Source organism: Seriola aureovittata, chromosome 7, assembly GCF_021018895.1.
Source record: "Seriola aureovittata isolate HTS-2021-v1 ecotype China chromosome 7, ASM2101889v1, whole genome shotgun sequence".
Classification (NCBI taxonomy): domain Eukaryota; kingdom Metazoa; phylum Chordata; class Actinopteri; order Carangiformes; family Carangidae; genus Seriola; species Seriola aureovittata.
The window spans coordinates 21,710,662-21,723,438 of record NC_079370.1 but is presented as its reverse complement, the minus strand read 5'-3'; the positions used below and the strand labels follow the sequence as shown (position 1 = coordinate 21,723,438).

The following is a 12,777-nucleotide window of genomic DNA, read 5'->3' as shown; positions in this document are numbered from 1 at the left end:
CGTAATGACTTGAAAGAAGATGCTGCATTTTGCCAGACGACGGGAGCCCTGGCAGCCCAGCTGAGCGTAGCGGACTAACGGATAAATAAATAAAGAGGTTTTTAACATGCACGGCTAAAGTTGGACTGCACAAAAGAAAATGTGATTTCACGGGGAGTTATTTCATGTGGAGCAGAGCCAGGCTAGCTGTTTCCCCTTGCCTCCAGTTTTTATGCTAAGCTAATCTAATCGCCTCCTTACTCTAAGTGCCCGGTGATGTCATGAGAGGTAGTGTCATAGAGGGGTGATACATTCCCTCCCAGTGGCTGCAGCAAGGACTACAACCCATCATGGCTTTCAGCAAGACTACAAATCCCATCGTCAGCAGGGCAGCCAGGACAACGGTTGCTGCCCAGCTGAAGCATATGAGCTGATGAGGAGAGAGACAAGTGAAGAGAAACAGTAGAGGAGAGGCAGAGAAAAGACTGAGGCAATAAGGAGGGGGGATCAGATGTTTTGTTATAAAGAGAAAGAGATCTGCATAAGTGTGTTCTTTGGTTTTGTTGATCCTCTGGCTTAAGTGAATTAAGTTGGCCTGATTTGAGAAGACTGAATACACTGAATTAAAACACAACGCCTCACTGTGTGAATTTCCTGCACCCACGCCTCAAACCTTCAAGAGAAAAGCTCCCTACCTCGCAAAACGTCACGGTCTGGTGAAGTTTTCTTGTCTTTACATTTACCCTTCAAAACATACGAGAGCGTGTCCTTGAGGTCTTAGAAAATGTGCCGAATACACATAACAAAATGATTACAGAGGCGATTTTTAAATTGTGCATAGTTTTACATTCACGTTTGCTAGCTTGCAGTCTCCTTCTTCCCCGTTGCTATCCCTCTTTGCACACTATCATTGCCAGCTGTCAACTAGCAAAATAGCATGAAACCACTTGAACACCAGCGTACCCGCAATACAAACCGAACAGGGACCCACATTGTTCCTACTGGTTGTCAGGAACTCCACAGGGGACCTTTAACACACAGATGTATCGTCTCATCTCACTCTCAGTGAGACAGTGAATAAGTGCATGTTCGAAATAAGGAAATTAAACATCATTTCTATTGTAATAATTAAGGCACTAAGCAATAAAAAGAAAAGAGCTTAAGTTAGTAGAAAAATTACTTTAATCTTCTTAATTTATTATGGACAATAGAAAATACAACTGCAAAAAAGAGGGAAAAAACAGCTTATTATCTGTACATCGGATTTGCTTCGTAACAACTTCAACATTATGTCCAAATTACATATTTCCAACAACCCCATGTTGTGGCAGTTCATCAGAAAATATACACAATCTAACTACACTTTTTACAAAATGAACTACTGTACAGACAATGTCTGTGTTGCGGTTTTAAATGATACAACAACAGGAAATGCAATGTTGACATGTTCAGTCAAAAAGCTGCAACAGCATCAAACCCAGAACAGTGTCCTCACAGCTCACTGGCAATCTTTACAGACATGTGTGGCGCTGCTTTCTCGCTAAAACATATGTAACAAACTGCAAGTGACGTTTCATTTCAAGATGAAATATGTACAGTATAAATAAGTAAAAAAAACAACATAATTAAAAAAAGACAGATTTCTCATAAACCAGTGAAAAATGATTTCTGTGTTATGTGCTGTTCCACAGTTGCTTTTGAAGTGATGACAGCAGTAGAGTAGTTTGCAGCTACGCGTACGTCCCCGTGAGCGGAGCAATAATGAAGACACGAGACACAAGACACTTTGTTTTTGGGGAGCTTTTTCACACAGTTCAGTTTCCTCTCTTTCCGACAGGTTCAGCGCTAGAGGGACCTGCGTCTCCTGGTTGGAGAATCCTCTGGGATGCCTGCGTTTATTGTGCCAAACCTCTCCGGAGGTTATCATGTTGATAACAATCAGACAGTAGCAAAACAGATACAAGTCATTAAGCCAATCAGAGGGAACCAGGCTCCCCTTACTTCACTGCTAATTTGGACAAACAGAAAGGGACAGCAACTAGAGAAAAAGCCCTCAATATACAGTGGAGCATATGGAAAATGTTTACTAACCCTTTTTAGAGGAGGAATATGTTTGGCAAAGCTTTGTTGTTTAGTTGTTGAACAAAAATCAGTGCTTAGTACACTGTACAGTGCTTTCTGACTCCTGGGACTCCTGGTTTGTGGTCAGGGGAAGACATTTTGCCAATCTCCGGATGATTCAGGAACAACCTCCAGGTCGAGTTCAGGGGTGACCTCCACCTGAGGTGCCGTTTCTTCTTGGCCCAGGGACACTTCCTGGATCTGACCTGGAGGGAGAAAGAGAGAAAAGTGAAGAATGACTGTCATGAACTCAAATACTCCCTGTGATGGGTAAAAACAGTGCTTTGTAAACCAGAAGAAAAGCCCGTTAACACGCATTTACAGAGCAGAACCAGCAGCTCTGATTCTGTATTCAGTTTGCCAGAGGCTGTCATGCAAATGAGACCATCTGTCAAAAAAGCACTCCTCCCTCCCTCACTCCTCCAACACTCATTTTAATATCTCACATCCTTCCTATTGGCTCTTTCTTCGGAAACCACCATGTCTATTACACAAACTGTATAATGAGACCTGACAGATGTGGAAGATGCTCATTGTGAGTTGTAAATATGGCATGAGCTATGTGTCACAGTACATTCAGCTTAAAATAACTTGAGCACAAAACAATAATAAGTCACTTTGGCAGCGGCTGAAAGGTTCAGCTTTTTCTATTGCTGCAGGCCACACTCTGAATTGAGTTTTACAGTGGGAGTCATTTAATTATCTCCCTCTATTTTTCCTCGCTGTATCTGAAATACTTCAAACACGTATTCATTAAGTTGCACGATGCTTTGAATCCTTCTTTAATAGTAATCTTTCTCTTTGATGAGGACAAACAAAATGAACAGCAACACAAATGGAGACAAAGAAATATCAATGATTAATTTGAGCTTGAAATAGTTAGTCCTTGAGTGATCATGCCTACAATGACTGAGGTCCTGTTATTTCCAAGGAATTCTTGCCAAACTATGGTTCAAAGCTAAATGGCAGTGTACAGTTGACCATACTTCTTTGAATACCCTGTGAAAATAGTGAGAGATTGTGGTCCAAACGTCTGAAACAACTTTCTCATTCAAGTGAACGGGAACGTGCTCTCAGACTTTTGGACTGTGTATTCCAGGGATGTAATCTTTTTTTTTTTTTTTAATGATCACAAATACAGCAAATAATGGTAGATAGTAATAATATAGATATGGTAAATAGTCATTATCATATTATTCCTAGTGTGTATCTACAGATTCTAATTACTTTTTTAAACAATTCATACAAAAACAAGACTAAAATGCTAAAACGATGCTAATGACTCTGTGAGGCGAGTTGTGCTGAGATTAGCTAAATGCTCATGGCATAAATCATTGTATTGGACAAATTGACATTTTGACGATGATGATGGCGCTAGAAGAAATGTTAAGGGACCAGCAGAGTTATGCGGGGAACATGAATGTGTGTACCATGTTTCATGGAAATCCATCCGACACATTTCTCTAAAAACCCAGAATACAAGCTAGTTACTCACATGCATACATAAACAAAATTATTGTTAATGATTTAGAGATCTGAACCTGATCACACATTACTATTATTTCTCAGTGGGATTTCGTGATGACATAGTAACATATTAAACCGATGTAGGCTGCTTTAAATAAACTAACATTTATTTAAAGTAGAAGTTCTCCTTTTATTTGGTGGCAACAGGTATTTCCACAATAGCCTGAACACAGACTGACACTTTTAATCAATTCAAACTTCAATTCTGAATGTCACTGCTACTTCTAAAACCCAAACTACTTAAAAGCTCATAATAATGTCTCACTGCCAAGATAAATAATAAATCATAACAAGTTCAGCAGTCCAAACAGTCTAATTTGTGCCTGTACAAAATTAATCTTAAAATATGTTCACATTTTAGAGAATGTAATTAATATTTTCCTCACACATTATATATTATGTATGCTGTTTATCAGGAAGTTCATTTTTGTGGCCTGCATGATCCACGGTTTAACTGCACTGCCCGTGGATACAACTGCAACCCGTTCATCACCAATGTGAACCTTATGATGGCACTACATGAAAAGTCAGAGGATCACCAAAGTGACATGGGTTTCTGTACCAAATATCATGGAAGTCCAATAAGTCTGAGGATCAATCACCAAAGTGCGTTGGATTCATCCTCATGAATGTCTGCACAAAGTTTCATTGCAATCGAGCAAATAGTGGCTGAAATATTTTAGATTCCTAGAGCCATGCTGCTACTGTGGCTGAAAACTGGTAAAAACCTGTGAGGACATAAAAAATTATAATAAAGACAAATTCTAATTTGTGTTACCTCAGTCACTTGCTCCCGCAGAGGCTTCAAACTGCTTCAAAGATGTTGATGAGAGATTTTGCACGGCAACATCAATGAGGAGCCTGACTTCCACAACAAAGACAAGCTGTCTGTTCAGTCCCACTTTAGTATGCTGTCACATCAGGAAGCGTTAACTGTGAAGTCTGTACTCTCCATATGTCTGATCTCTGATCAAAAAAGTAATTTACTGTTCAACTTTTAAGTGTGTTGCCCCAGCTGGGATACTGTCTGTGCAACCTTGTAGCCACATCAAAGTCGTATATAAAAAAATTGAGTGTCTTTTCCAGCGGTTTAACAATATTTTTACACATTTGTGAAACATTATCTGACCTGGAAACATAAGTATTACTTTCTACAGGTATTGCAGGATTTGAGTGGCAACAGGAACCCTTGAAAAAGTGAAAAGTGTAGTCTTCAGTCTGGACCTTATTCCCAGCGACACAACAGAAGCCAGTCTTTCAGACATGACTTTTTAAATAATCTACACCCAGCCAGCGTGGGGACCTGAGAGGAAGCTTTTGTGGAGTAGGAACAGCTCTGTTGGCATTGTTCTCCTCCTCAGGTCATCTTCAATAGGAGCCTGCCAGGCTCTGAGGTGGGATGTTTGAATGAAATGAATAACAATGTGAGTGTGTGTTGGCCGCACTCGGGAGCCACAGCTTAAATCTTGACCAAAGCTGTCGGGAAGAAGTAATGGCCTCACATTCACAACATGTATCTGCTGTTATCAAGGAGGAAGCTGTGCCGACAGCGTTGTGTGTATTATGTCCAAAATACAGAATTACGCAAACCGTGTGTGATGGCTGTGGGAGACACACACAAACGTCACGAGGTGGAAAAGGGGACTTCATTATAAAATGCTCATCCACCCCGATACTCTTGGAAATAGTGTTCCTGAGTCAAAGTGAACTAAGCTGACAGAGAGACAATACAGAGATGATTACTTTATTTTGTTGCACAGCTGCACAAACAGCTGCCTGTGCATCCAAGTGTTTGTGTGTGTGTGTGTGTGTGTGCACTAGTGTGATGCCAGTCAGCTGCTCACCGTAGCCATGGGATCTCTTCATGTGGTGTTTCATGTTGCTCTTCTGCGTAAACCTGATGCTGCACACCTCACACTTGAAGGGCTTCTTTCCAGTGTGTTTGACCATGTGGACCTGCAGAGCGCTCTTCTGGTTGAAGGCCTTGTCGCACTGACTGCATTTGAAGGGGCGCTCGCCTGCAAGATACACAGACCAACGGTTAGTTTTCATCTGCTGCAATTAGCATTTTACCACATTATGAAACCACCTTCAAAATAATTGTGACATATGGTACTGAACTTTGATATAATTAATTTGCTTTCCATTGTTGTTGTTCCTGAACTTCCTTTCCCCCAAGAAGTTGTTTACACGTCTCGTCTTGTGATCTATTTTGCTATTAGGTGATGGTCTAAATATGAGCCGCACATTACATGTATGGCCTTTGATGTGGGAAATAGAACGCTGCTTTTTTTCTCCGAAGGTCGTGTTCTCTTTGGTCTTTATTCTAAAATTATAAAGGCATACTGTCCGCCAGTCCACCTAATTGTGCTTATCAGAACTCCGAATGTCCCACATGGTCTTTAAACCTTTGCTTACATGTTTCATCTGTAGTATTCAATATTATCTAAGGTTTTGTTCTGGTTTTTATTATGAAGAAATATCAAAACTGCAGTATCACTAATTCTATACTTTATCCAATCAGTTGCTACATTCTTAAATTAGTAACATACAGTATACTGTATATAAGGCAATTCTGTTTCCTGCTGAGACAAACATCACAGCAGGGACACTTTAGCTACTGGATGTCACTGTAACATCCTCTGACATAAAAATGCCAAAGCAGACACACTTGCAAACAGAAGCAAGCCCTTTTTAGCTCATACTGCAGGGATAACTCACCTAAGTCACAAATCTTTGCACTTCAAAAACAGATCTTTGTGAAAAACAAAGCCCCCACCCCAGATCTAGAGCTGTAAATGTGAGTGAACAAGCAGCTATAAACATCAGGCTAAAGCTAAGGATGGAAGGGGGGGGTGCACATGTTTTTTGTCCTTGCAACTTTTTCAGTGTTGGTTAGAATGAAAAGACTGAAAAACAAACACCACAAGGTTGTGAGATAAACCAGAATAAAAAAGGTCCAATCAGAATCTTCCTTAGCAGCATTTAAATGAGTCTATTCAAATGGTAAACAGGCCAACAGAATTGTTTCTTTACGTACAGGGCTGATAAGCATGTCTGGGTGCCTAGGATTTCACAGAGAGATGAGACATTCAAGGCATTTAGCTGCTTGGTAGCTGTGTCTATATGAATGCATGAATTAATGAGTGTGTAAGAGAAAGCTGACAGCTGCTAAATATCACATTGAGAGAAGGATCCTGCTTTTACATCGAGTTCTTTTTTTCACCATTTAGTTCAGGACTGTGTCGGGACTCTTTGTTGATTTGGACTCATTTAACTTGGTTTTTATGACTGAATAATTACTTTGGGTGGGAGGGCATTGGAAGGCATTTAATTTCCCTGAGTAAAATTAGGAATTTTACAACACTGAAGTGATTTCAAAACTCTTTTTTTTTTGCGACCTGTCAGTTCAACATTTTATCATGAGCATGTTGATACACCCATGATAAAACATACTACATATCTGACCTACATGTTTCCATTGTGGTGAAACGTTTCTCTTCATTCACTCACAGATGTATGAAACCAGATTATGAAATGTTATCCTGTATTATTCAAAGTGTTCAATATTAAATGAATAAGACATTATCAAATAAATAGTCAAAATGTATAAACATATAAAATATAATAAATAAATTGTGAACTAAAAAGTCAGAATGTCTTCATGTGATTATTTATTTCGTAATTACTTTATTTAATAGACACTTCTGGGCTGCATAGGTAGTGAAAGATAATTACAAAAAGGTGGATTTTATGCATTTTATTTACAGAGCAAACCATAATCCTCTTACCTGTGTGTGTTCGGTTGTGTCTCTCCAGCTGGCTACGCTTGGCGAAGGCCTTCACGCAGGAGGAGCAGTTGAAGACTCTGGGTTTCTGGGAGCTGGGCGAAGGGCCCGGCTGGTGCACCCGTTCATGTTCCTGTGACAGATCCAAAAAATAAATTTCACCATTGCAGTTAAGCACACAAAATCCCTCTCCTACAATGTGACTAGGACTAGAGATTTCCATCATTTTGCCCTTGGTGGAACTGACATTGTTTGTACTGAGCGACTCTGGAGAGTCTGGACACCCCGATCATTCATAAAGAGACTTTAATTTGACACTTTGTCTTTTCCTTTTCTCTTGTGTTTCTTTAATTTCTTTTCCGTTTCTAAAGTTGCTAATGATGTGTTCTATTGCTGGTGTGATATGTTGAAAAATGAAAACGTGAAAATGTATAGAAATGGGTCACCAGAAAATGCTCGTTTAAATCTTTAATTTTGTGCTTGTCCCTTTGGATCTGACATTACATAACCTAAATTACTATTTATATGTGTTTTTTTGATGACTGACTTGAATATTTTATTACAATCAAATATCTTATGCTTGACAGGCAAAATATTATATGTATATCTTTTATGTCCACTGAATGGTCACTTTAAAAATTGTACATCATCAATTTCAAACAGGTAAAACTGCTATTCACTGCTATAAACTGATTAGTTGTTCAACAAAAAAACATTTTAGACTATATTCATAAATCTTTTACTCTTACTTTTACTTATCTTTGTCATGTATGATAGTAATCCTGATTTCTTTAGGTTTCAGACTTATTGTTGCAAACAAGCCATTTTCAAGATGCCATTTTAGACTGAGAAATTCCCATGATTTTTGCTTAATTGAGAAAATAATCAGCTGGATAAGCTAATACTGAAATACTGGCTTTAGTACTATGGTAAAATCTAACAACACAGGTTACAAAAATGGTCTTGGAAAAACAGAATGGTCTGAAATCTTAAATATATCGATTGTTATATTCAAGCAGTCAAGTGGCATTGACTTGAACTTTGTAAAGATTAATATTTGAAATTTTAATGTTTTATGAGTGGCTGTCTTTCCCATCAATTTCTCAAAATGGGAATCTAGCCACAGCCTACTACACTGGCTCGCATACTACTCATTCTGGTATTTCAAATCATCAAAGGTGTAACAGTGAACAAACAGAGCCTTTTCAATGCTGACAAAAACAATCTTGGTTCATGTATTGTGTCAGGGATATGAAATTCAGTAGGGACTGAAATATCAGTGAAATGTACTAAGACGACAATGGTAAAACTTAACCTGCAGCAGCACTGCACTCAATACTGGGCAGCACAAAGCATGAGTGCAGAAAAAAGTGAATGGCAACAATACCATAATAAGATTGTTGATAGGGAAAAGGGCTAAAATGCAGATTCTGTAACTGCATCAAGTTTATAAGGAAATAAAGTCTGGAGGGTGTTGGGGTCATTGTGGAGCCAGTGTTTATTAAAAGTGCCTTGGGTAAGTTTAGGGAAAACATTAAAACTTTGATTAAAAAAACACAACAACATTCAAATGGGTTTCCCTTTCTGCTTTACTCACCACGGCCACAATAAAATATGTGTCAGCTCTTCTCTTTTCAAAAAATGTTGAGCTATTCCTTTGAAAAAATTCATATGTCAAAAATATACAACAAAAATTTAAAACAAATTCAACAAATGCATGTTATGTTTATGTGCATATTCTTGCAGATAATAAAAACAATGAAAAATAGATATAATTTGAAGTGGCCAGGTAATTGCAAAAATGAGTCTGAAGCTGGAGACAATGCGATTCATCACAGAGGGCCGACGCACCATGTCCTTAATTTATCTGGCTGTCAGGCTCATTTGATGTAAAATACTCAGCTTTTCCCTGTGAGAGCCTATTAATGTTCCCTAACCTATGTAGCACTGCCTGTCGAGCAGAAAGGCCTGCAATTAATTATTTTTCTGTGTTCCAAAACTTTAAAGCCAAGGTTTTGGCTGTCTGGCTATAATTAAATAGAAAAATTATTATCCACAGACCAACAAAATTAAAAATAACAGCACTACCAATTTATCTTTCCCACCACTGGGCCTTTTTAAAAAATCGAAAATCAACATCAGAGTTCTCATTGCAGACTAATGAGAAGCCCGGGGGCCTGGAGAGGATGGAGCTCGGCCACTCTCACCGTGACATCTACCTAATCTCATTGTCATTACTTTTATAAGAGACAATTACTGCTCTCCATGTCGAGGCACATTTACTAATGTAAAAGCCAATGGCACAATGGCCTTTTTCTCAGAAACATGACATGTGGTGGAGAAAGAGCCTGTGTATAAAGCCATATCCTCCTCCTCCTCCGTCCTCCTCATCTGAGAGCCTCGACATTTATGTGCTTGATTGTCTCAACCGCATGAAGAGGATCGCGAGAAAAGAGAAGCACACATGCTCCTCTCCTTAATTTGGCTGTAAAACTCTTCTCAGTTAAAGTGTTTTGTTTTGTTGTTGAGGGTCCATCTGAAATCCGCTTGATGAATTACCCATAGTTTTGCTTCATACACTTTGATAATGGTGTCCTTTTCCTCACTGACTCTTTGAATCTATAATTTTTCAGCATGAAATTGAGGCACTGATTACTAAAAAGAGAGATTTGTGTTGTGAGAGTTGACTTATTGTTTTCATAAGACTCAGAGTTTCATTCATAAGTTGTATTCATTCATATACAATGCTAAATTCATCTTTAAATAAGCAGCCACTTTGTTCTTAGGGAGAGGAAGCAGTAGCTGAATGGGTATCAGCATTAAATATAAGCCACCAATAGCTTAAATTTAAGCTGTTAAACATGAGAGTCTGATGTGTTTACATGAGATGTTACCTTCAGGTGTGTGGCTCGCTTGAAAGCCTTGTTGCAGAGGCTGCAGACGTGACAGCGGTCCTTGCCGTGAGCTTGCCTGCAGTGGCGTCGCAGTGTGTTGGCGTTCTGGCACACCTGATTACAGTAGTAACACTGGTTCCGATTGTCGCCCTCCGTTTGGGTATCCTTCCCACCCTTGTGCCCATCGTCAGAAATCTGAATAACACAAAAAGACGCAGATTATTTAAGCTTCCGGTGCATGATGGTAGCTGCATGAGTCTGGTCTTGCATTAAAGTAGACCTAAAGTCTCAAGTCTTGACAACTCATGGTGCATATTGCCACACAAATACAAAGTTTTTGGTTGATGAATGTGTTCTTACATCCCCCCGTCCCCTCACCCCCATTCACACTGATAGACACTTATTTTCTCAAGACACATAATCCATCACTGTCAATTATTGTGTTGCCATCTTAAGTATTTGCTCAATTTGTCAACGCAAAACCTACTTCCGCCTTTGTTTGGCAGCTCCTCCCCTAGATATGAACACACAGGACAAACACACTCACATTATATCCATTGTCAGACGCTCCGTTTGCAGACTGGGAATGGTGGCTGACCAGGATGACCTGCTGGCCTGAGCTGGCTGACTGCCCCGGCAGACCAGGGTCATTCAGCACAGCAGGAAATGTCTGACCCTGAGGATCAAAGGAAACTCTCATAAGGCAGCTGACAAACGACATGAGGTTCAGTTTGATCTTCACACACTCTTAATTAAATCACTGGATTTTTAATGTTTTACCTGTGCATTGAGGTTTAGAGTGACACCATCCAGCATACCCTGTGCATCAGCAAGGGTTAGTGTGACACTGCCATCGCTGGCCACGCCTCCTGGTGACATCACTAGGCTCTGGGACGCAGCAGTATGTGACAGGGTGGTGCTAGGTGGCAGGCTGGTCACTGATAAGTCGAAGAAAGAGAGCTGGGTTAAAGTGATTTGACTTTTTACTGCCACACTCCACTTCAAGTGTGGAGTGACTACATTTCCACTGTGGCCAATCTTGTATATAGACTGTGGGGACCGTGTGCTCTGTGCAGAATTTGAATGCAGACCGTGTATTTGCTGGAAATGGGGCTAGGTAATACATTTGTGATGATATGAAAAGTGGTAAATTTAACCTTAAAAATTTTTTTGATCACATATGTCAGTGAGCACAGTCCTTTAACACGTGTGAATGACAGGCACACGGAGAGGAGCGGTAAAGAGACGGATAGGACCGGTACAAATTTAATGGATTTTTTGACGGACCACTGGCCCATATTATGTATGAAACTGCCAATCTGGTTACAGGCTACAATGCAAGTTAAACTTTGGACCAGTGGCTGCAGTGCAGGGATTGTCGTAATGACCACAAAATTTATACTTGCTGCGACCAGCTGGCTAAAGGCCCTTTCAGTGCTTACTGCTCCCTGACTAAAATAGTAACACACATGGTTCAGTCAGAGAGGGACTTCCATTATATTAGTAGTGAACAACAGTGGCCAATATTTGAACTTAATAACAAGGCCAATATGGGTCCCATACAATTTATCAGTCAAAGTGCAGGTTGAACTGTATTTGCATACAGAGCGACAGTCTAATCAACTACAGCAGAGATGCTCTCTGCGTCTCTGTGAAGCAAGGGGAATGGGAATGTTTCCTCTCGAGCTGTGAGAGGCGGGTAATGAAGAGAGAGAGATGAGACTGGAAATTCGATTAAGTTTCTAGGTGACAAGTGCAGCTGTCAAAAGAACAATCAAGAAGACAGAACAAATCATATTTGCTCACTTCACTCCCTTCACTTCCTTATCACCGATTGGTCAGCACAATTATTAAATGACAATGATTCACTTATAGAGTTTGCAAACTCAAATGTACACCCTCCTGATAGATGCATGTACAGTACCCTTGCACAGTATCTCTAAGATGTTTAGTAATTAGAAATCCTGTCCAATTCATACAATTTCATTTGTTTTAAAAAGTGTCAAAGCAGGATGAAGCAAATTTAGAAATGTTTCACTTATCAAATTTTAATGAAAGGTCCATATTAAAGAACCAACTGTATGTCCACCTTTATTTCTAACACAAATCTGTGCAGGGATGTTTTGTCATTCTTCACAGATGATTCTTTTCAGCTGCTCTTTGCTGGAGGGGTTTTCTTGCTCTATCATCTGCTTTAAAATACTCCAAAGATTCCAACCGATCAATGTTTACACTTTGTTTCTTTACACAAAATCTTGTGTGATTTTTACAGTGTGTCTGGGATCATTGTCATGTTAGAAAATTCCTCTCCTGCCGAGCTTCCAGAGGGGAGTCATCTCTTCATTCAGTCTTTGGGTAAACAAACTTACATTCATAGCGTCATCTATTAATGTCATCACCCCTACACCCTTTGCACTAATGCACACTCCCACCTCCATGTGTAACGGTTGGAACTCTCCATTCACTGT

General features: G+C 39.7%; 1 protein-coding gene across 1 annotated transcript in view; it reads right to left on the bottom strand.

Moving 5' to 3' along the window:
• Positions 1 to 1,143: 1,143 nt before the first annotated feature.
• LOC130172344 (zinc finger protein 236-like) overlaps positions 1,144 to 12,777 on the bottom strand; it is a 54,188-nt gene continuing 42,554 nt past the window's right edge. Inside the window, exons 27-32 of the mRNA XM_056381001.1 lie at positions 11,090 to 11,247; positions 10,857 to 10,985; positions 10,310 to 10,504; positions 7,419 to 7,548; positions 5,472 to 5,645; positions 1,144 to 2,306 (exon numbers count right to left, since the gene is read on the bottom strand). Of these exons, the coding sequence (XP_056236976.1) occupies positions 2,185 to 2,306; positions 5,472 to 5,645; positions 7,419 to 7,548; positions 10,310 to 10,504; positions 10,857 to 10,985; positions 11,090 to 11,247 (908 nt within the window). The 3' untranslated portion in view covers positions 1,144 to 2,184. The remainder of the gene's footprint in view (positions 2,307 to 5,471; positions 5,646 to 7,418; positions 7,549 to 10,309; positions 10,505 to 10,856; positions 10,986 to 11,089; positions 11,248 to 12,777) is intronic.